Below are 22,029 nucleotides of genomic sequence, written 5' to 3'. Positions count from 1 at the left end.
AATACGTTCTAATTCCATTAACGAATACTACGTAATCATATATCATATAAATACATAAAGTTTTGATTGCCTATCGATCAATTTTTTTTTTTAGATTATTTTTTTTTCTCTCTATAGAAATTTAAAAGAATATTAAAATTCTTTCATTCGTTCGACAATAAAGTGAACTCTCTCTTTTTCTTTCTCTCTCTTTTGTGTACGTAGAAAGTGATATGCGTTATTTAAAGACTCGAGCATATAAAAATAATATCAGCATTGGAAATTTTGGCTGAGAGCGATGATCGCGTGCACAAAGTACGACAATAGCGACAATGGTATAGAACGATTTCGAGAAGGCAAGTATTACGCGATCCCAAAGAAAAAGAGAAAGAGAGAGAGAGAGAGAGAGAGAGAACCACGCCCTTGGCGAGGAGACTCGATGTCGGCGTTGGTGTCGGCGTCGGCGTCGGCGTCGGCGTCGGCGTCGGCGTCGCTTCTTCCCCTCTCGTTTGGCTCTAAGCCTGGCGCTATAACACCGACATCGACGTCGACATCGACGGCGCCATCGGCAGCACTACCACCGCTCCACTGCCGGCTCCACCGTTTTACCACTGAATAATCCCCACCCCTCCCACCCTTATACCCCTTTCCCCTCAACAGTCTACATTCACTCGGAGATCGTAGCCACCCCGATAGCTCTCGATTCCTTGTTAGAGTAATACAACTCACCGTCAACGGTTGTCGCGTCGCTCTGTGTCAGTCTGTCATCGACCTCGCACTCGGAAACGTGATCGCCGTCGTTATCCTCGCGCTTTTCATTGTTCTCTTTCTATTCGTATTAATTCATCTTCGTCGTCCTTGGATTTGTCGTCTATTCTTCCTTCTATTTCTTCTTTACACTTATTCCTCGTTATCGCGAATCTTTTAGGGAAATTCTCTCTATTGCGATTAACGATCACCGGAAAAATACACAAATAATTTGGATGAATAATCTAAATCCTACAAATTCTCAAGGGACAATTATTAACCTACCGAATCGAATATCCTAATCGCGAATCAAACATAAAATTATAAGTGAAAGAGACGTCTTCTTTTTTGGATGTTACCTTTTCGTATATATATACTTTTTCTACGAACTTATCCATGCTTCTTTCTCTCTCTCAAACATGATATATTAATATTCGAGTTTATATTAACGCCCACCGTCATCTCTCGTCATCGACCGTTCGCGAATAAGAGTGAGATCGTTCGGAAAATCGAAATTGTTACTTATACCATTCCTTTTTAGTTTCTTCCTATCCTTCATCCTCTATCAAGATCAAATTTTATCGTGCTTTTTATGAGATTTACTTTGGATAAAAAGATCGAATAATTTCTCTATCATCTGAGAAGAAGAGACACGCGGGGAATATGTCCGCATTTGGCGCCGGTTGAATCTTCGATATATCAACGAGAATCACGGTTATGGTATGTCGATTTTTAACGACATTATCGTTTGTTTCTACTATCGATCGATGATGATCCTATCGAGTTTTTATTATTCAATATATATGCATAAAAAGATATTGCAATGACATTGTATAATAGTATATATAGCACATCATACATACATGTGATATGTATATATCATTATCATTAATTGTTTTTTATTTTTTGTTCTTTCTTTTTTTTTATATTATAATCACTGAAACATTCTTTAAAGATTATCAATTGAAAAAGCATGACATATTTCTTGAATGACTATATTAAAAAAAAAAAAAGAAAGAAAAAGAAAATAAAAAAAAAATTTTTTTACATAAAACTAATGAATGTCGACGGTGCTCTGGTCGAAACAGAGTTTCGACAGAGATGGCATGAGTTTATTTTTATATTTATATTCTTAGCGGAAGACGCTTAACCTTCGGTATGGAATATCACTGTGTAGAACGATGAATCGAATAAAAAATATCTATCGAATTTAATTTCGTCGAGAAAAACGACAAATCATTTTTATAAGAATTCGATTGAAAATCAGATCAAAGTTATAACAATTACAATTATTATTTTTACAGAATTGCAATGAATTTTATGCGTTTATATTTTTTAAATAATACAAAAAAAGAAAGAATGTGTGCATTTATTTAATATACAATTATATATACATATATATATATATGTGTGTGTATATATATATATATTCACATTTATTGTTTATATTGATTTAGTTTTCTATACGCGAAGAAATGTAACAAAATTATAAATTATAACTGCATTGAACGATATGTTCATATGAAGTAACTGTTGTATTTGAAAAATTAATTTAAAAGAAAAAAATAAGACGGGAAGAAATTTTTTCTTTATTGAATTATTTCTAATATCAAGGTTAATAATTCGTTTTCGCGCCTTTCTATGAAACCTATCGTTGAAATGAGGGAGCCACTACCGAGTAGTCATTTATTCGAATTCATTCGTCTTTGTATGTCATGTATCAAATGACACATGTTATGTTATGTATGAAATAATTTTTTTTCCTGTCTTATTTTAAGAAATTAATTAATAGAAATAGATCTTCAATAATTTATATTATAATGTTTGATAATAGTACTTTATCATTAAAATTTAAAAAATGTGTAATGTATGTTGGATAATAGTTTTATGATTATAATTTGTTATTAATTTTTATTAATTTAATTATACGAAAAATAGTTTTCATAAGACCATTAATGCAATTAAAAAAATCAACATCTTTGATCTTTGTAGATTTACAATTTTTTGGATTTTACGTGCGTATTTATTGAAAAGTCAAAAGACAATATATTGGAATATATCTAAACGGAAATCGCAAACTTTAACTAAAACAAGTAAGAATTATTCTACTATCGATACATTGTGATCAATTTATGTAATATGTTTATTTCTTTTCATTCTATATATTTAAGAATAATCCCTTTGTTATATTTGATTATTTTTGTAGATTTTATCATTTGTTATTAGGTTGTTTCAAATCTGAAATGAAAAATTACAAACAATCTAACATAATGTTGATAATATATATATGACATAAGGATTTTTAAACAGATTTGTTACTATAAAAAAATTAACGATGGATCTTTGGAAGGAATAGTTCTATAAAGCTGCAGACAGTTTGACATATATTGTTTATTGGCTATATATAATAATTACCAGGTAATTTAAATTTTAAAAATTTATATTGATAATATTTTTAATGTTTTAAATATTTACAAATATATCATGTAAAAATGATATATATAATATTGCAGTAGTAATATTATCATTTCAGAAAATGTCATCTTTAAGAACACAATCGACTGGTGGTGGTGTCCTGGGTTTGAGCAGTATTTGCTCTGATCGTACAGGAGCCACTTCAATTGCTAGTGGTTCTCATTCTCATTCCCATACACATAGAAAACATCATCACAGTAGAAGTAGAAGTGCTCCTAGAGCACCAGAAAAGCCACCTAGAAAACGTCATTTAAATCCTGGACATAGCTTGGTCTCCATTCCAAGTCAAATTAAATTATCAATGTTAAACAGTGGCCTCATTTCTTTTGGTAAGTTCTTTTTTTCAATCAATATATTTGAATGTATATTATTTGCATATAAATTAAATAATAAAAACAAAGAATCCAAAAGTCAATGTCATTTTTATCTGTTTAGCGACAGAAGAACTTAGTAGTAGTATGAGCACTACATTACCTACAGCACCAACTGAACTTTCACAATTTCCAAAGCTTTGTGAGCTTCGAAGAAAGTTTCCAGTTTTATATCGTGTAGAATTTCAAGTAAGAAATAATATTTTAATTTACTTTCTTGATTAAATATATGTTAAAAATATTATTCGTTTTAAATTTGACAGACAGCAGCAAAGGTAGAATCACATTCATGTAGACATGCTATAAAACCAGTGAATAAAGAAAAGAATCAAAACCAGAAATGTATTCCATGTAAGTATAAATCATATCAATTATAAGAGTGTTGTACTGTCAAAAAATAAATTGTTTTACATTATTTAAACTGAAGTGATAGTTAGTGGTTATTGTCAATGTTGAAATGTTTTGTTTCAACAAAAGAACTAATTCTGTTTGTTTTAATATTGTGTGATTTTTTAAGCTTCAAATTCTATCTAAATTTCTGTCATGACATTTAAGCAGAGATTGTTTTATGATACAGGAACGTTTTAATGCTTTGAAATATGCGCTTTTGTACTTTAGAAAATATTTTTTATAAGCTTTTTTTATGCAATGGTGGTTGACATGTTTAAACTTATAAAATATTAGACTGTACTAGGACTCTTCGTGGGATCCAGATTTGAGGATATTCGGATTCCTTGACATCCAGATAAATACATAACACGACAGCTCGAATCCGGATACCGAATATTCGAATCCGGATCCTACACTGAATTCAGATCCCATTATATGGATCTAACTCCTACACTAGTGCCTGCCAATGAAGACACGCCAACTACAAAACGGTTAGTGCTATCACTAGCTGTTGCTGGTAAGTTAGTATACTCTTAGTAAATGCGTTATGACTATTCGTTGCAGTTGGTGATGTGTAGATATTGATGTTTTGCAAATTATTGCATATGACCTAATTTTTTTGAATTTTTACAATGAATGCAAATTTTATTTCTTGTATAAAACATAAATAAGATAAATATTTCTCTTGATTTTCTAATTTTATTTATTTGCCTTCAATTTTTCTTTGTTTCAAATTCTATTTTTAATATACTAGAAATCTTCCTTATAAAATATTGTCATAATAACATGATTGCAAATTTATCCTATATCTTGATTTACTCTTCATAATTGTTTTATTATAATAATCACAATTGTTTACAGATGACTATAATAGAGTGGTTTTGGATACAATAGAGGGTGAAACAGATTCTGACTATGTTAATGCATCTTATGTAGATGTAAGTATTTTCAGTGTTTTAGCTTGATACATTAAAACTGAGCATTAAATACAATGAAAGATTAATTTGATTAACATTTAAATTTTTTGTCAAAATTGCATTAACTTTTATTGTTTCATTTTATATTTTAGAGTATCTTGAAACCAAATGCTTATATCGTGACTCAAGGTCCTATGGAAAATACTGTAACAGAATTTTGGCGAATGGTTTGGCAAGAAAAAGCATCTTGTATAGTTATGCTTACAAAAACTTTTGATTTCATACGAGTAAGTCAGTATTTGATTAAATTTAATTATTACAAAAGTAGGTTTAAGAAAAATGGATAATATAAGACATACTGCAATATAAGACATGTTAAAGACATATTACAACATAACATTTCATGTTGTAATTTATCTAATCATAATTTCTGCAGTATTGTGTAACAATTTTGCAGGTCATGTGCGTCCAATATTGGCCAGCAAGTAAAGAGAAGGATGAAGAATATGGAGGTATTGGAGTTTCAATATTACAGGAAGAGCAATTAGCCAATTTTCATATACGTACAATAAAACTTTATAAAAAGGATGAAAGCAATGTAATGTATAGTATTATATTATCTGATAATGTATAATTTGCATAAGATATTTTACTAAAATAAAAGCTTGACATTTTAATATTTTTAGGAAATTTGTGAAGAGAGAACATTATTACAATTTCATTATACAGAATGGCACTCTCATACATGTCCCTTTGGTAACGCAGTGTTAGAATTTCGTCGTCGTGTTAGAGCAGTTGTCGGATCTACTATAAAAAATGAATCAGGTCCTATGGTAGTTCATTGCAAGTAAGTCTTCACACACGTTATATTACTATGTAGAAAATTATTAAGAACTTTTTTATTTTACATTAAACTTTTTTATATTCTTTATGATTATTTTCTCTTCACAATTAAAGTGATGGTGGTGGTCGATCAGGAGTGTATCTTGCAATAGATGCTAATATGGAGTTAGCTGAAGAAGAAGATGCCTTTGATGTATTTGGATATTTAAAAAAGTTGAGACAAAGTAGAAGAGGACTGATAGAAAATTTGGTATGTAAAATCATCTTCACACACACAAAAAAAAAAAGAAAGTAATATATACACTAATTCATTTAATTAACTTCATATAAAAATAATCTGACTCGTAGTAAAAGCAACTGAAATATATTTTTACAGGAACAGTACAAATTTGTATATGACACATTGGAAGAATTTGTAATATGTGGTACTTCATGGTTTCCAGTTTCGGAATTATCGCTACGTTTGAAACAAAAAGGTATAAAAAATCCCATTACTAAAATGAACGAGTATTTACGAGAATATCAACAAATATGTAAACAAACTCCACGATTTACGATCGGAGATTGTGCAGGAGGACACAGAGCTGATAATCGTGAAAAGAATAGAGATGTTTTGGTTGTACCACGTAAGTTTTTATAAAAAGAAATATCAAACATGTTATATTTTATAAATTACTTTAAATATTCATTTCTTTTACTTTAGCTGATAACTTTCGACCATATCTTACTAGTTTCCAAGGGAACAATTTCACAGATTATATAAATGCTGTCTTTGTGGATGTAAGTTTAAAATTAACTTTTTTATATATTACATCTATATATCTTTGTTATTCCTTTTTTTGTTAATTTTTTTCTATTAATCTATAATTATCATAACTTGTAATAGGGCTACACAAAACCAAGAGAATACATTGTTACTGAGTGGCCTCTACGAAATACATGTGGTGAATTTTGGTCTTTGGTTTATGATTATGAATGTGCAGCAGTTGTTGTATTATGTGTACCACCTCAGGGTTCTACAAATTTTCCAAGTTTTTGGCCCGATGGAAGGCATTCCAAAAAATATGGTCCTGTATTTACTATTGATCATATTAGTCATAATCATTATACGAATATTAAAACTTGGGTAAGCATAATAAATATCTCACTCATAAATTATATTTTCTGGCGTAGTTTTGAAGCGAAATATCTTTGTTATATTATATACAACTCATTTCTTTATATTTATATACATTATTATATGTACTACAGGTATTTAGAATAAATAAAAAAATTATTTCATTACCTGAGTTAATGGCAGGAGTGAAAGCACCTCCAAAAACAGTTCAATTATTTCAATTAACGTGTTGGCCTATGGGCCATAAAGTACCAACATCTACAAATAGCTTAGTAGAATTAATGAATATGGTCGAACGCTGGAGACAAAGAACGGATTATGGTCCAGTAGCAGTCGTGTCTCCTGATGGAAGAAGTCGTTGTGGTGTTTATTGTGCTGCCAATGCATGTATAGAACAAGTAATACAACACGGCGAGGTAGATATATTTCAAGCTGTGAAAACAGTGCGTAGACATCGGCCTCAGCTAATAGAGAATATGGTTGGCATTAATACATATCAAGAAATTATAAGATAACACAACGATAACAATATAAATTTTGCGTGATTTTTCTTTTTAGACAGAGTATAAGTATTGCTACGACTTAGTTCTACATTATGTGCTGCATTATTTGAATAAAGATATGAACGAAAAAAAGTGAGAAAGCGAGTTGGGGGACGAGCTGTGGTTCATAGAATTTGGTCGTGGTGCAGCGCTACCATTAACACCAGAAGAAGCTTCAACGGATGGTGAACCAATTTTACCTTGTGCTCAAGGACATATTGTTTATGAAACTACAAAAGTGATATTGCCGGAGTTGTCAAACGGTTCTACATTTCATGCAACGCCAAACAGCAAAGAATTGAAGGTCACAGAAAGTGCTGCAGAACAAAAAATACTATGGAATAGGTCTATGTTGAAATCATTAGAAGAATGTGCAAATATCACTAATAAAAATATAACAAAGGATAGGATAATTTCATCGGGACGTGCTGCTAGACCAGAAAACCTTGATATCACACCGTGGTACCATGAGAACTTCTCTATCCCAAACAGCTCGTCAGAATATATGGTTCATCGAAACTTCGACTCCTCAAGCTCACACGTTACTAAAGAATTCAAACTTAAGTTAATTTCAAAAAAGGATAGTAGTGTTGAAACAGATACTCCGCAAATAGAATCAATCGGTGTCACGCCTAGAAAGGCTTACATGGATTTAGTTGATGCAATCGCATTGTTAGATGAGACTTGTCCAAATCAAGAATTTAATCCGTCCGATACAATAAAAATAACAGAGGCTTCTTTATTGCCATATACAGAATGTAAAAAATTAAAATCAAAAAATAAGTCGAGAAATTCTTATAATCACGATCACGATCGACTTAATCAACGTTCATTTAAAAGACGTCCACAGGATAAGAATAAAAATCGACCATTAATGAAGAAATTTGGAAAATCGAAAACCGAGGAAATGCCATTTTTAATAAAGTTGTCGCCAAATCTTGGCACCATTCGTAAACCTTGCTTTCAGAAAACTAGATCAAGAAAAGTTCTCGAACAACCTACTTTAAATAAAATCAGTTCTTTGAAAAAATTTATCTTTGATACGACGCATGTTACAGGAAATTCTGTTGTTAATTTTAAAAGTATTAGCGAAACAACAACAGATGTTCAAACTAGGGTTGAACAAACTAATAATCAGCAAGAGAAACAATTGAAAAAGTCTAAAACGATGGAGTTACCTATTAGAAGATATTCTGATATAGGTCAAAGTTCTTCTGTGACAATACATTCCTTTGAAACAGACGATTTAGATACAGCTTTCTCTCGAAAGACACCTCTTCGAAATTATCGAAGAGCTTCATTAGATAACATAATCGATACCGGATCTTGTTCGTCGTTAGTGAAAGATATGATAACGAATAATTCAAAATTTAGCATGCAACAACGATTCAATAGTATAGATACATTAATAAAACACAAAGTAATCATAAATGAACAAAGTGTTTCTTCTAGTAAGTATGTAGGTTCTTCATTCACAGAATTAGATAGGTGGAGTAGCTTTTCTAAGAAACAACAAGAAATAAAAAAATGTATAACTCATTCAACGATTGATTGTATTTGTACAAGTTTAAAAATTGGCGGAAGTACACCAAATTTGAAAGAGAGCATTTCAAACTCTCTATTAATAAATACATCAAGCAATGTAAAAGAATATCAACAAATAACCGCTCTAAAAAAACAGAAAGAAATCAGTCGTTTAGAAGATCAAAGAATAGTTAGAAATACAACCTCGAAGTGTCAAAAATGGCAAATTTTTTTTGAACCTTTGCAAGACACGTTAGATATGTTTAATGAATTACGCAAAGTAAGCAGTTTACTGAATATACCTTCTTGGGAGAAATTTTCTAAAGTAGACAAAACGTTTGTTCAAATACCAAAACAGATTTTTTTAAATAAAAAAGAAACAGTAAGACATGAAAGTAGCGGACAGTATATTGCAAGTGAAAGGAGCGAACTAAGCACAAATAGACAAAACGAAAGGAAAGAACAACTTTCGAAGTTAATAGGATCAGTTCAATGTAAAAAAACATATTTCCCATTAGATCATGTTCTTAAAGAAAAACAGCAAACAGATTCTAAAGCAATTTCTTTAACCACTGCAAAGGATTTAACTTCACAGACTGAAGTAGATTCTAAATTCTACCTATCGGATATTTTTAATGTACCTTTAGAGAAAAGGAATGTACAAGAACAGAAAGAGATGGATATGAAAATAAAACAAGCAACAAAGGCAAAACACAATCATTGTCTTGAAATAAAGGTTGCTAATCCTATGTTTCAAAAAGAAAGTAGCTCTCAGAAAATGGTACAAATTCAGGGACGGACCAATGATTTTTACGAGATTGTATCATCTAAAACAGTGCCGAATTGCGCTGAAAAACAATTGAGCATAGTCTCTGCTGAAGAAGATACAAAATTAGAGAACTTTACCCTTGGTTCTAAGGTTGACTACCAGTCAGTTATTGAGCAAAAGCGGACCAAATGCTTTCCTTTATAATGCATGTATGTAGATCTACTTGTAGATAATGTTCCATAATAAAAACACATTGTGTTTGCATTAAAAATGTACAATGCCAGGGACAGGAGCCTTACGTATATAGTGAATCATGTTTTAATTAAACTGTTTCACTATTGTTTAGCTATACTAATGGTAACAAATTTAACACTTATTTCTAATGCTGTACAGGATATAACGGACATTCGATGTGGATTGTATTATTGGTTTCTACAATAAATATTACGCAGAATTCATAAAATTGGACAGGATTACAATCCTTTTTGATCGAGCTTTTGATAATAATGGACATAAATATAATGAATAGCATGATCCCTTAAACACTGTCAAAAATGAAAGTGGTACAATACTAAAATATATACAAAAAAGTATGTGTAATATAACTTGTATCATTTTGTCAATGATTTTTGAGGTGCCTTGCCTTGTATATATGTTACATGATGTGTGCGTGCGCGCACACACACATATTTTTAACAATGAATAATTTTTCAAATGTATGTATAGATATAGCAAATTGTTTATAGTAATAATTGGCTTTTCATGTGTCACTTTCATCAAGGCAAGGATCGGATCATTTTTCTATACTGCTTATACAAAATAAGAACATATTTGTAAAATGTTGGTCTATATTACACATTATTTCTTTTGTTAAAAACTGCAGACCAACAAAATATTTAATAGTCCAAAGTTAACAAGATTATTAATCATTATAAGGAAGGAGAATTAGGACTTGGATAAGATGTGTTTATATAGAATGTAGCTTAAGTGTTTATAAAATTGTTAGAAAAATATTATTGTAACAGAAATGAAATATTGTTCTGTAAATATATCGATGGAAAGTAAATAAGATAATTGTTAATAGAAATAAGATGGGTCAATATGAATACTTGTATAGAGATTCTAATAGTAACTTGTTCCTTTTTCATTTTATTTTTTATTTATAAAATAAAACTAAAGTATTTTAATTACAAAGTCCATCCAGTAAAATATTAGGATTCTTTTTAAATTTTTTACCATAAATCAATGATTTTTACTTTTTATATTGTCTCTTACTTAAAAATAACTTTTACAATTTCCTCCAAATATTTATTACTTTGAATTTGATGCTCCTCGAACATCGAGTGTCCAAAAGTAATGCTACCACGGAATATAAATCATGTAAGTATTTAATGTTTTTCATTTATCAGAAATACATAAATTAAGATTTATTTATTCAATCATATTTTTTCGTATTCAAGTTTATTTTTAATAAAATTACCTTTTTATGATATCAGATAAAGTAAAATTATTTTATATTTAATGTATATTACAAGCTATGTAATATTTAAGCGAATATACTATTGTTTAAACATTATAACCATAGAAATAATTCATCTAACGATTATTTATTATTTCTAATATGACGATAAGTTGAAGTGTTACCAAAGTTACTATAATAATAATTGTAAATTTATCGAACGAAAAATGATAAAATTCTGCATTTTTTCTGTAGAAGGATGATAAACACTAAACGAATCATACTTCGACATTTTTCCATCTTCTCTGACGATCATGGAAACTAAATGAAATTGAATTAATTAAATTTATATATGTTTATAAGTAACTACAACGTAATAAAATAACCGATTAGTAAATATCAAATTATAAAATATTATTATACAAAATGGTGTTATACATAGTAAACAAAAGTATGATTAGCATTGCACAATATGAGTACTTCAATGTCCAGTTAGAAACGAAAAAAAAACATTTTGCAAAAGCACGGAAATATGCAGCCATTCGCCCGGTAGTACTTGCGTTTTATAATTATATATATATATAATTTAGTTACAGATTTTAGATATAATTTAGACATAGATTTCGAAAAATCTTTTCTATAGCAAGTACTACCGACCCAGGTCCCACCACGTGGAGGTAGCTGCATTTGGGGACCCACGGACTAACGGGGACTCTACTCTAAAATCCGCGATCCGAGATGCCTTTCCGCTTCGGGTGCTTCGGGCTTCTCAGCAAACTGGAGATGTATAAAACCCCGCTTACAGATTGCTCCACTGTCCACACCGTCGGCTTCAGACATCTCGAGACACGACCGGTCGTGTCTGTTTCGATTTCACAAATCAAAACGAAGTCCTCGGTAGGACTAAATCTCGCGATCGCGAACACCCAAGCGCGTGCCGGCCGTCACGCGCGTGAGTGTTTTCCCTAACATTCGCGTACGGAAGCAAGGAGACATACCCTCCCTGCATATAATAAATATTACATGCAGAGAGGTTCCTTTAACTTCCGTGTAAGCGTCCCTCGTTGATCCGTTCCACGGTCACCTAATCTGAAACAGAAAAAGAATAGAACAAGAAAAGATAAACATGTAAAAATTACATTTAAAATTATATACAACAAGCCATTGTAGACGATAACATCCCTGTAAAAATATAATTTCATCATGGTAGATCTCTCGATGATCTAACCTGAAACAGAAAAAGGGTAATGAAAAATGAAAGAAACATACACAGAAAAGAAAACAATAGAATATATATAACTGCTAGAAAAGAATAATGTAATAGAAATATATATAATCTAAATATTACAATGAATAGGAATGCACAGAATACATACAATTGTATAATAGATGAATAAATGAATTTTACGACGATCGCACCCTCCATGATTCATTTTTCGAACATTTAACCAGATACAGAAAAACGGTTAAAGAAGAAGAGAAGAAGAAAAGAAAAACAAGAGAAGCAGAGATAAAGAGAAAGAGAGCACTAACAGATGCCGAGACGGCAGCCCGCTCAATGGCCCACACCCGAGGGCCCCTCCCAAGGGTCCCACCCAAAAGAGACTAAAATAATTAATCACAAATAATTGTTTCAATTACTACATAGATATACGTTTCAAAAAATATATATATATTAAATAGAAAAGTTATTTTGTATTTATTATGCAGTCAATTTATTTTATAATATTTAATTAATGAAAATGTATACGATTAATATAAATGTATATAATTAATAGATATGAAAGCAATAAATATAAATGTATACTAATTAGGTAATATAGCTTCATTTCATAAAAAAGAAACTGTGTGTGTTTGTTAACATTATTTATGAAAAATAAAATTCTAAATTTAATTCCGTTTATATTTATAAGATAAAATGAAAATGAAAAGTGTGGAACTATAAGCTAAACGTATATTTCCTTTATGTAATTCGTGGTAAAGAGAGAACTTGGTATGTTCGTTTAAGCTCAATGTGCACATTTTCAATTAGACTGACTCTTCTCTTTTATTTACGAGGCGTGTGAACTACGAGTATTGAGATGTGGACTGGTTGAAATTCGTGACAAGACTGGACCTACTGTCAAAATTGACCTCCTTATATCTCTTCACGAGTGGCAGAGTATCCCCACCACTCCACTTGATTGTGAAACCATACAAATCGTGTAGATTATTGAATGAATGATAGATCGATTATTGCACTTGTATTAACTCTTCTCTATTACTTGCGGAGAATGCGTACTGCGAGGATTGAGATTTGTACTCGTTGAAATTCGTGGCAAGACTGCACCCACTGTCAAAGTCCATCCCCTTTTATCACTTCACGCGTGCCAGAGTATCCCCACCACACCACTCGATTCTAAAACGATACAAATCGTATAGATTATTGAAGAATGAGTGATCGACTAATGTACTTACATTAACTCTTTTCTCTTACTTCTGGAGCATGCGTACTGCGAGGATTGAGATGTGGACTTGTTGAAATTCGTGACAAGACTGGACCTACTGTCAAAATCGGCCTCCTTATATCTCTTCACGAGTGGCAGAGTATCCCCACCACTCCACTTAATTAAAACCATACAAATCGTGTAGATTATTGAATGAATGATTGATCGATTTTTGTACTTAGATTAACTCTGCTTTATTACTTGCGGAGAATGCGTACTGCGAGGATTGAGATTTGTACTCGTTGAAATTCGTGGCAAGACTGCACCAACTGTTAAAGTCCATCACCTTTTATCACTTCACAGAGTATCCCCACCACTCCACTTGATTGTGAAACCATACAAATCGTGTAGATTATTGAATGAATGATTGATCCATTATTGCACATGTATTAACTCTTCTCTATTACTTGCGGAGAATGCGTACTGCGAAATCTACGATGTGAACTCGTCGAAATTCGAAGCGAAACTGAACTAGTAATTGGCAAAGTCGGTCAATAACCCGATTTTGTTGTTGACTCACGAAGAAAATGATCCTCGCTTCACAATTTAATTCCAAAACGAAAAATAATTGTTTGTTATTGAAAAAACATTGAAATATGCTACCATTTGTCCGGTATTATAAGTGACTTTGACAACAGTTATAGAAGAAGAGGAGGAAAAAAGAAAGAGAGAAAGGTTTACGTAAGAACAAAAGGAAAGTAGCACTGCAAAGATACTCAAATAGTAACTCTCCCCAAGGCCGGCACTCGAAGGCCGAGGGTCCCAACCGAGACTAATAAATAATAAAAGTTAATAAAAATAATTAATATAATAAATAAAAGTGTGTTATTATAATAATTAATAAAAGTACAAAATTAATAAAAGTATATAATTAACATAAGGAATAAAAGTATATTGTTAACAAAACTATATAAAAATAAATAAGAATGACAGCGAACGTAAGGGCGACAGAATAGTTTTCTGTGCGTCCTGTTAGAAAATTAATTTAGAAACTTGTGTTCAATTTATTTATCTGTGAAAATATAATTAACAATTTAAAATGTAACTTATGTAACGTCTCATTAAAATTAGACAGCAGAAATGTTTTCGAAAAATATAGAAATATGCAGCCATTCGCCCGGTAGTACTTGCGTTTTATAATTATATACAAAATTCAGTGACAGATTTTAGATGTAATTTAGACATAGATTTCGAAAAATCTTTTTACAGCAAGTACTACCGACCCAGGTCCCACCGCGTGGAGGTAGCTGCATTTGGGGACCCACGGACTAACGGGGACTCTACTCTAAAATCCGCGATCCGAGATGCCTTTCCGCTTCGGGAGCTTCGGGCTTCTCAGCAAACTGGAGATGTATAAAACCCCGCTTACAGATTGCTCCACTGTCCACACCGTCGGCTTCAGACATCTCGAGACACGACCGGTCGTGTCTGTTTCGATTTCACAAATCAAAACGAAGTCCTCGGTAGGACTAAATCTCGCGATCGCGAACACCCAAGCGCGTGCCGGCCGTCACGCGCCTGAGTGTTTTCCCTAACATTCGCGTACGGAAGCAAGGAGACATACCCTCCCTGCATATAATAAATATTACATGCAGAGAGGTTCCTTTAACTTCCGTGTAAACGTCCCTCGTTGATCCGTTCCACGGTCACCTAATCTGAAACAGAACAAGAATAGAACAAGAAAAGATAAACATGTAAAAATTACATTTAAAATTATATACAACAAGCCATTGTAGACGATAACATCCCTGTAAAAATATAATTTCACCATGGTAGATCTCTCGATGATCTAACCTGAAACAGAAAAAGGGTAATGAAAAATGAAAGAAACATATACAGAAAAGAAAACAATAGAATATATATAACTGCTAGAAAAGAATAATGTAATAGAAATATATATAATCTAAATATTACAATGAATAGGAATGCACAGAATACATACAATTGTATAATAGATGAATAAATGAATTTTACGACGATCGCACCCTCGATGATTCATTTTTCGAACATTTAACCAGATACAGAAAAACGGTTAAAGAAGAAGAGAAGAAGAAAAGAAAAACAAGAGAAGCAGAGATAAAGAGAAAGAGAGCACTAACAGATGCCGAGACGGCAGCCCGCTCAATGGCCCACACCCGAGGGCCCCTCCCAAGGGTCCCACCCAAAAGAGACTAAAATAATTAATCACAAATAATTGTTTCAATTACTACATAGATATACGTTTCAAAAAATATATATATATTAAATAGAAAAGTTATTTTGTATTTATTATGCAGTCAATTTATTTTATAATATTTAATTAATGAAAATGTATACGATTAATATAAATGTATATAATTAATAGATATAAAAGCAATAAATAGAAATGTATACTAATTAGGTAATATAGCTTCATTTCATAAAAAAGGAACTGTGTGTGTTTGTTAACATTATTTATGAAAAATAAAATTCTAAATTTAATTCCGTTTATATTTATAAGATAAAATGAAAATGAAAAGTGTGGAACTATAAGCTAAACGTATATTTCCTTTATGTAATTCGTGGTAAAGAGAGAACTTGGTATGTTCGTTTAAGCTCAATGTGCACATTTTCAATTAGACTGACTCTTCTCTTTTATTTACGAGGCGTGTGTACTACGAGTATTGAGATGTGGACTGGTTGAAATTCGTGGCAAGACTGCACCCACTGTCAAAGTCCATCCCCTTTTATCACTTCACGCGTGCCAGAGTATCCCCACCACACCACTCCATTCTAAAACGATACAAATCGTATAGATTATTGAAGAATGAGTGATCGACTAATGTACTTACATTAACTCTTTTCTCTTACTTCTGGAGCATGCGTACTGCGAGGGTTGAGATTTAGACTCGTTGAAATTCGTGGCAAGACTGGACCATTACCAAAGTCGGCCGCCTTATATCTCTTCACGAGTGGCAGAGTATCCCCACCACTCCACTTGATTGTGAAACCATACAAATCGTGTAGATTATTGAATGAATGATAGATCGATTATTGCACTTGTATTAACTCTTCTCTATTACTTGCGGAGAATGCGTACTGCGAAATCTACGATGTGAACTCGTCGAAATTCGAAGCGAAACTGAACTAGTAATTGGCAAAGTCGGTCAATGATCCGAATTTTTTGTTGACTCACGAAGAAAATGATCCTCGCTTCACAATTTAATTCCAAAACGAAAAATAATTGTTTGTTATTGAAAAAACATTGAAATATGCTACCATTTGTCGGGTATTATAAGTGACTTTGACAACAGTTATAGAAGAAGAGGAGGAAAAAAGAAAGAGAGAAAAGTTTACGTAAGAACAAAAGGAAAGTAGCACTGCAAAGATACTGAAATAGTAACTCTCCCCAAGGCCGGCACTCGAAGGCCGAGGGTCCCAACCGAGACGAATAAATAATACAAGTTAATAAAAATAATTTATATAATAAATAAAAGTGTGTTATTATAATAATTAATAAAAGTATAAAATTAATAAAAGTATATAATTAACATAATGAATAAAAGTATATTGTTAACAAAACTATATAAAAATAAATATGAATAACAGCGAACGTAAGGGCGACAGAATAGTTTTCTGTGCGTCCTGTTAGAAAATTAATTTAGAAACTTGTTATGTTCAATTTATTTATCTGTGGAAATATAATTAACAATTTAAAATGTAATTTATGTAACGTCTCATTAAAATTAGACAGCAGAAAGGTTTTTCGAAAAATATAGAAATATGCAGCCATTCGCCCGGTAGTACTTGCGTTTTATAATTATATACATAATTCAGTGACAGATTTTAGATGTAATTTAGACCTAGATTTCGAAAAACCTATTTACAACAAGTACTACCGACCCAGGTCCCACCACGTGGAGGTAGCTGCATTTGGGGACCCACGGACTAACGGGGACTCTACTCTAAAATCCGCGATCCGAGATGCCTTTCCGCTTCGGGAGCTTCGGGCTTCTCAGCAAACTGGAGATGTATAAAACCCCGCTTACAGATTGCTCCACTGTCCACACCGTCGGCTTCAGACATCTCGAGACACGACCGGTCGTGTCTGTTTCGATTTCACAAATCAAAACGAAGTCCTCGGTAGGACTAAATCTCGCGATCGCGAACACCCAAGCGCGTGCCGGCCGTCACGCGCGTGAGTGTTTTCCCTAACATTCGCGTACGGAAGCAAGGAGACATACCCTCCCTGCATATAATAAATATTACATGCAGAGAGGTTCCTTTAACTTCCGTGTAAACGTCCCTCGTTGATCCGTTCCACGGTCACCTAATCTGAAACAGAACAAGAATAGAACAAGAAAAGATAAACATGTAAAAATTACATTTAAAATTATATACAACAAGCCATTGTAGACGATAACATCCCTGTAAAAATATAATTTCACCATGGTAGATCCCTCGATGATCTAACCTGAAACAGAAAAAGGGTAAAGAAAAATGAGAGAAACATATACAGAAAAGAAAACAATAGAATATATATAACTGCTAGAAAAGAATAATGTAATAGAAATATAAATAATCTAAATATTATAATGAATAGAAATGCACAGAATAAATAGAAATGTATACGATAAATAGAATTGTATAATAGATGAATAAATGAGTTTTACGACGATCGCACCCTCGATGATTCATTTTTCGAACATTTAACCAGATACAGAAAAACGGTTAAAGAAGAAGAGAAGAAGAAAAGAAAAACAAGAGAAGTAGAGATAAAGAAAAACAGAGCACTAACAGATGCCGAGACGGCAGCCCGCTCAATGGCCCACACCCGAGGGCCCCTCCCAAGGGTCCCACCCAAAAGAGACTAAAATAATTAATCACAAATAATTGTTTCAATTACTACATAGATATACGTTTCAAAAAAAATATATATATATTAAATAGAAAAGTTATTTTGTATTTATTATGCAGTCAATTTATTTTATAATATTTATTTAATGAAAATATATACGATTAATATAAATGTATATAATTAATAGATATGAAAGCAATAAATATAAATGTATACTAATTAGGTAATATAGCTTCATTTCATAAAAAAGAAACTGTGTGTGTTTGTTAACATTATTTATGAAAAATAAAATTCTAAATTTAATTCCGTTTATATTTATAAGATAAAATGAAAATGAAAAGTGTGGAACTATAAGCTAACCGAATATTCCCATTATGTAATTCGTCGTAAAGAGAGAACTTGGTATGTTCGTTTAAGCTCAATGTGCACATTTTCAATTAGACTGACTCTTCTCTTTTATTTACGAGGCGTGTGTACTACGAGTATTGAGATGTGGACTCGTTGAAATTCGTGACAAGACTGGACCTACTGTCAAAATTGACCTCCTTATATCTCTTCACGAGTGGCAGTGTATCCCCACCACTCCACTTGATTGTGAAACCATACAAATCGAGTAGATTATTGAATGAATGATAGATCGATTATTGCACTTGTATTAACTCTTCTCTATTACTTGCGGAGAATGCGTACTGCGAGGATTGAGATTTGTACTCGTTGAAATTCGTGGCAAGACTGCACCCACTGTCAAAGTCCATCCCCTTTTATCACTTCACGCGTGCCAGAGTATCCCCACCACACCACTCCATTCTAAAACGATACAAATCGTATAAATTATTGAAGAATGAGTGATCGACTAATGTACTTACATTAACTCTTTTCTCTTACTTCTGGAGCATGCGTACTGCGAGGATTGAGATGTGGACTCGTTGAAATTCGTGACAAGACTGGACCTACTGTCAAAATTGGCCTCCTTATATCTCTTCACGATTGGCAGAGTATCCCCACCACTCCACTTGATTGTAAAACCATACAAATCGTGTAGATTATTGAATGAATTATTGATCCATTATTGCACATGTATTAACTCTTCTCTATTACCTGCGGAGAATGCGTACTGCGAAATCTACGATGTGAACTCGTCGAAATTCGAAGCGAAACTGAACTAGTAATTGGCAAAGTCGGTCAATAACCCGATTTTGTTGTTGACTCACGAAGAAAATGACCCTCGCTTCACAATTTAATTCCAAAATGAAAAATAATTTTCTGTTATTGAAAAAATATTGAAATATGCTACCATTTGTCCGGCATTATAAGTGACTTTGACAACAGTTATAGAAGAAGAGGAGGAAAAAAGAAAGAGAGAAAAGTTAACGTTAGAACAAAAGGAAAATAGCACTGCAAAGATACTGAAATAGTAGCCCGCCCAAAGGCCGGCAAGGGTCCCAACCGAGACTAATAAATAATAAAAGTTAATAAAAATAATTAATATAATAAATAAAAGTGTGTTATTATAATAATTAATAATAGTATAAAATTAATAAAAGTATATAATTAACATAACTAATAAAGGTATATTGTTATCGAAAGTATATAAACATTAATAAGAATGACAGCGAACATAAGGGCGACAGAATAGTTTTCTGTGCGTCCTGTTAGAAAATTAATTTAGAAACTTGTTATGTTCAATTTATTTATCTGTGAAAATATAATTAACAATTTAAAATGTAACTTATGTAACGTCTCATTCAAATTAGACAACAGAAAGGTTTTCGAAAAATATAGAAATATGCAGCCATTCGCCCGGTAGTACTTGCGTTTTATAATTATATACATAATTCAGTGACAAATTTTAGATGTTATTTAGACATAGATTTCGAAAAATCTTTTTACAGCAAGTACTACCGACCCAGGTCCCACCGCGTGGAGGTAGCTGCATTTGGGGACCCACGGACTAACGGGGACTCTACTCTAAAATCCGCGATCCGAGATGCCTTTCCGCTTCGGGTGCTTCGGGCTTCTCAGCAAACTGGAGATGTATAAAACCCCGCTTACAGATTGCTCCACTGTCCACACCGTCGGCTTCAGACATCTCGAGACACGACCGGTCGTGTCTGTTTCGATTTCACAAATCAAAACGAAGTCCTCGGTAGGACTAAATCTCGCGATCGCGAACACCCAAGCGCGTGCCGGCCGTCACGCGCCTGAGTGTTTTCCCTAACATTCGCGTACGGAAGCAAGGAGACATACCCTCCCTGCATATAATAAATATTACATGCAGAGAGGTTCCTTTAACTTCCGTGTAAACGTCCCTCGTTGATCCGTTCCACGGTCACCTAATCTGAAACAGAAAAAGAATAGAACAAGAAAAGATAAACATGTAAAAATTACATTTAAAATTATATACAACAAGCCATTGTAGACGATAACATCCCTGTAAAAATATAATTTCACCATGGTAGATCTCTCGATGATCTAACCTGAAACAGAAAAAGGGTAATGAAAAATGAAAGAAACATATACAGAAAAGAAAACAATAGAATATATATAACTGCTAGAAAAGAATAATGTAATAGAAATATATATAATCTAAATATTACAATGAATAGGAATGCACAGAATACATACAATTGTATAATAGATGAATAAATGAATTTTACGACGATCGCACCCTCGATGATTCATTTTTCGAACATTTAACCAGATACAGAAAAACGGTTAAAGAAGAAGAGAAGAAGAAAAGGAAAACAAGAGAAGCAGAGGTAAAGAAAAACAGAGCACTAACAGATGCCGAGACGGCAGCCCGCTCAATGGCCCACACCCGAGGGCCCCTCCCAAGGGTCCCACCCAAAAGAGACTAAAATAATTAATCACAAATAATTGTTTCAATTACTATATAGATATACGTTTCAAAAAATATATATATATTAAATAGAAAAGTTATTTTGTATTTATTATGCAGTCAATTTATTTTATAATATTTATTTAATGAAAATATATACGATTAATATAAATGTATATAATTTATAGATATGAAAGCAATAAATATAAATGTATACTAATTAGGTAATATAGCTTCATTTCATAAAAAAGAAACTGTGTTTGTTTGTTAACATTATTTATGAAAAATAAAATTCTAGATTTAAGTCCGTTTATATTTGTAAGATAAAATGAAAATGAAAAGTGTTGAACTATAAGCAAAACGAATATTCCCTTTCCGTAACTCGTCGTGAAGAGAGAACTTGGTATGTTCGTTTAAGCTCAATGTGCACATTTTCAATTAGACTGACTCTTCTCTTTTATTTACGAGGCGTGTGTACTACGAGTATTGAGATGTGGACTGGTTGAAATTCGTGGCAAGACTGCACCCACTGTCAAAGTCCATCCCCTTTTATCACTTCACGCGTGCCAGAGTATCCCCACCACACCACTCCATTCTAAAACGATACAAATCGTATAAATTATTGAAGAATGAGTGATCGACTAATGTACTTACATTAACTCTTTTCTCTTACTTCTGGAGCATGCGTACTGCGAGGGTTGAGATTTAGACTCGTTGAAATTCGTGGCAAGATTGGACCATTACCAAAGTCGGCC

The 22,029-nt window shown here is 32.5% G+C and overlaps 2 protein-coding genes across 2 annotated transcripts; both read left to right on the top strand.

The window, feature by feature from the left end:
* Positions 1 to 650: 650 nt before the first annotated feature.
* LOC127068002 (receptor-type tyrosine-protein phosphatase mu) lies at positions 651 to 7,547 on the top strand. Its single transcript, XM_051003543.1, has 16 exons — positions 651 to 1,446; positions 2,719 to 2,819; positions 2,953 to 3,144; positions 3,260 to 3,530; positions 3,637 to 3,761; positions 3,836 to 3,923; positions 4,824 to 4,900; positions 5,032 to 5,166; positions 5,337 to 5,477; positions 5,566 to 5,726; positions 5,837 to 5,972; positions 6,099 to 6,348; positions 6,426 to 6,502; positions 6,609 to 6,848; positions 6,974 to 7,318; positions 7,398 to 7,547. The coding sequence occupies exons 4-16, from the start codon at positions 3,263 to 3,265 to the stop codon at positions 7,476 to 7,478; spliced, it is 2,124 nt and encodes a 707-aa protein (XP_050859500.1). The 5' UTR covers positions 651 to 1,446; positions 2,719 to 2,819; positions 2,953 to 3,144; positions 3,260 to 3,262; the 3' UTR covers positions 7,479 to 7,547.
* On the top strand, positions 7,482 to 21,371 carry LOC127068001 (uncharacterized). Its single transcript, XM_051003542.1, has 2 exons — positions 7,482 to 12,166; positions 20,718 to 21,371. The coding sequence occupies exon 1, from the start codon at positions 7,731 to 7,733 to the stop codon at positions 9,876 to 9,878; it is 2,148 nt and encodes a 715-aa protein (XP_050859499.1). The 5' UTR covers positions 7,482 to 7,730; the 3' UTR covers positions 9,879 to 12,166; positions 20,718 to 21,371.
* Positions 21,372 to 22,029: the final 658 nt, after the last annotated feature.

This window comes from Vespula vulgaris, chromosome 12 (assembly GCF_905475345.1).
Source record: "Vespula vulgaris chromosome 12, iyVesVulg1.1, whole genome shotgun sequence".
NCBI lineage: Eukaryota > Metazoa > Arthropoda > Insecta > Hymenoptera > Vespidae > Vespula > Vespula vulgaris.
This window is presented reverse-complemented; position numbering and strand designations above follow the sequence as displayed.

Excerpts from the sequence above, each read along its gene's own strand:
- LOC127068002 (XM_051003543.1), top strand. The coding sequence starts at position 3,263 with ATGTCATCTTTAAGAACACAATCGACTGGTGGTGGTGTCCTGGGTTTG. Across the intron at positions 3,924-4,823 it reads AAACCAGAAATGTATTCCAT|ATGACTATAATAGAGTGGTT; the intron begins GTAAGTATAAAT and ends AATTGTTTACAG. Across the intron at positions 5,478-5,565 it reads ATAAAAAGGATGAAAGCAAT|GAAATTTGTGAAGAGAGAAC; the intron begins GTAATGTATAGT and ends TAATATTTTTAG.
- LOC127068001 (XM_051003542.1), top strand. The coding sequence starts at position 7,731 with ATGTTGAAATCATTAGAAGAATGTGCAAATATCACTAATAAAAATATA.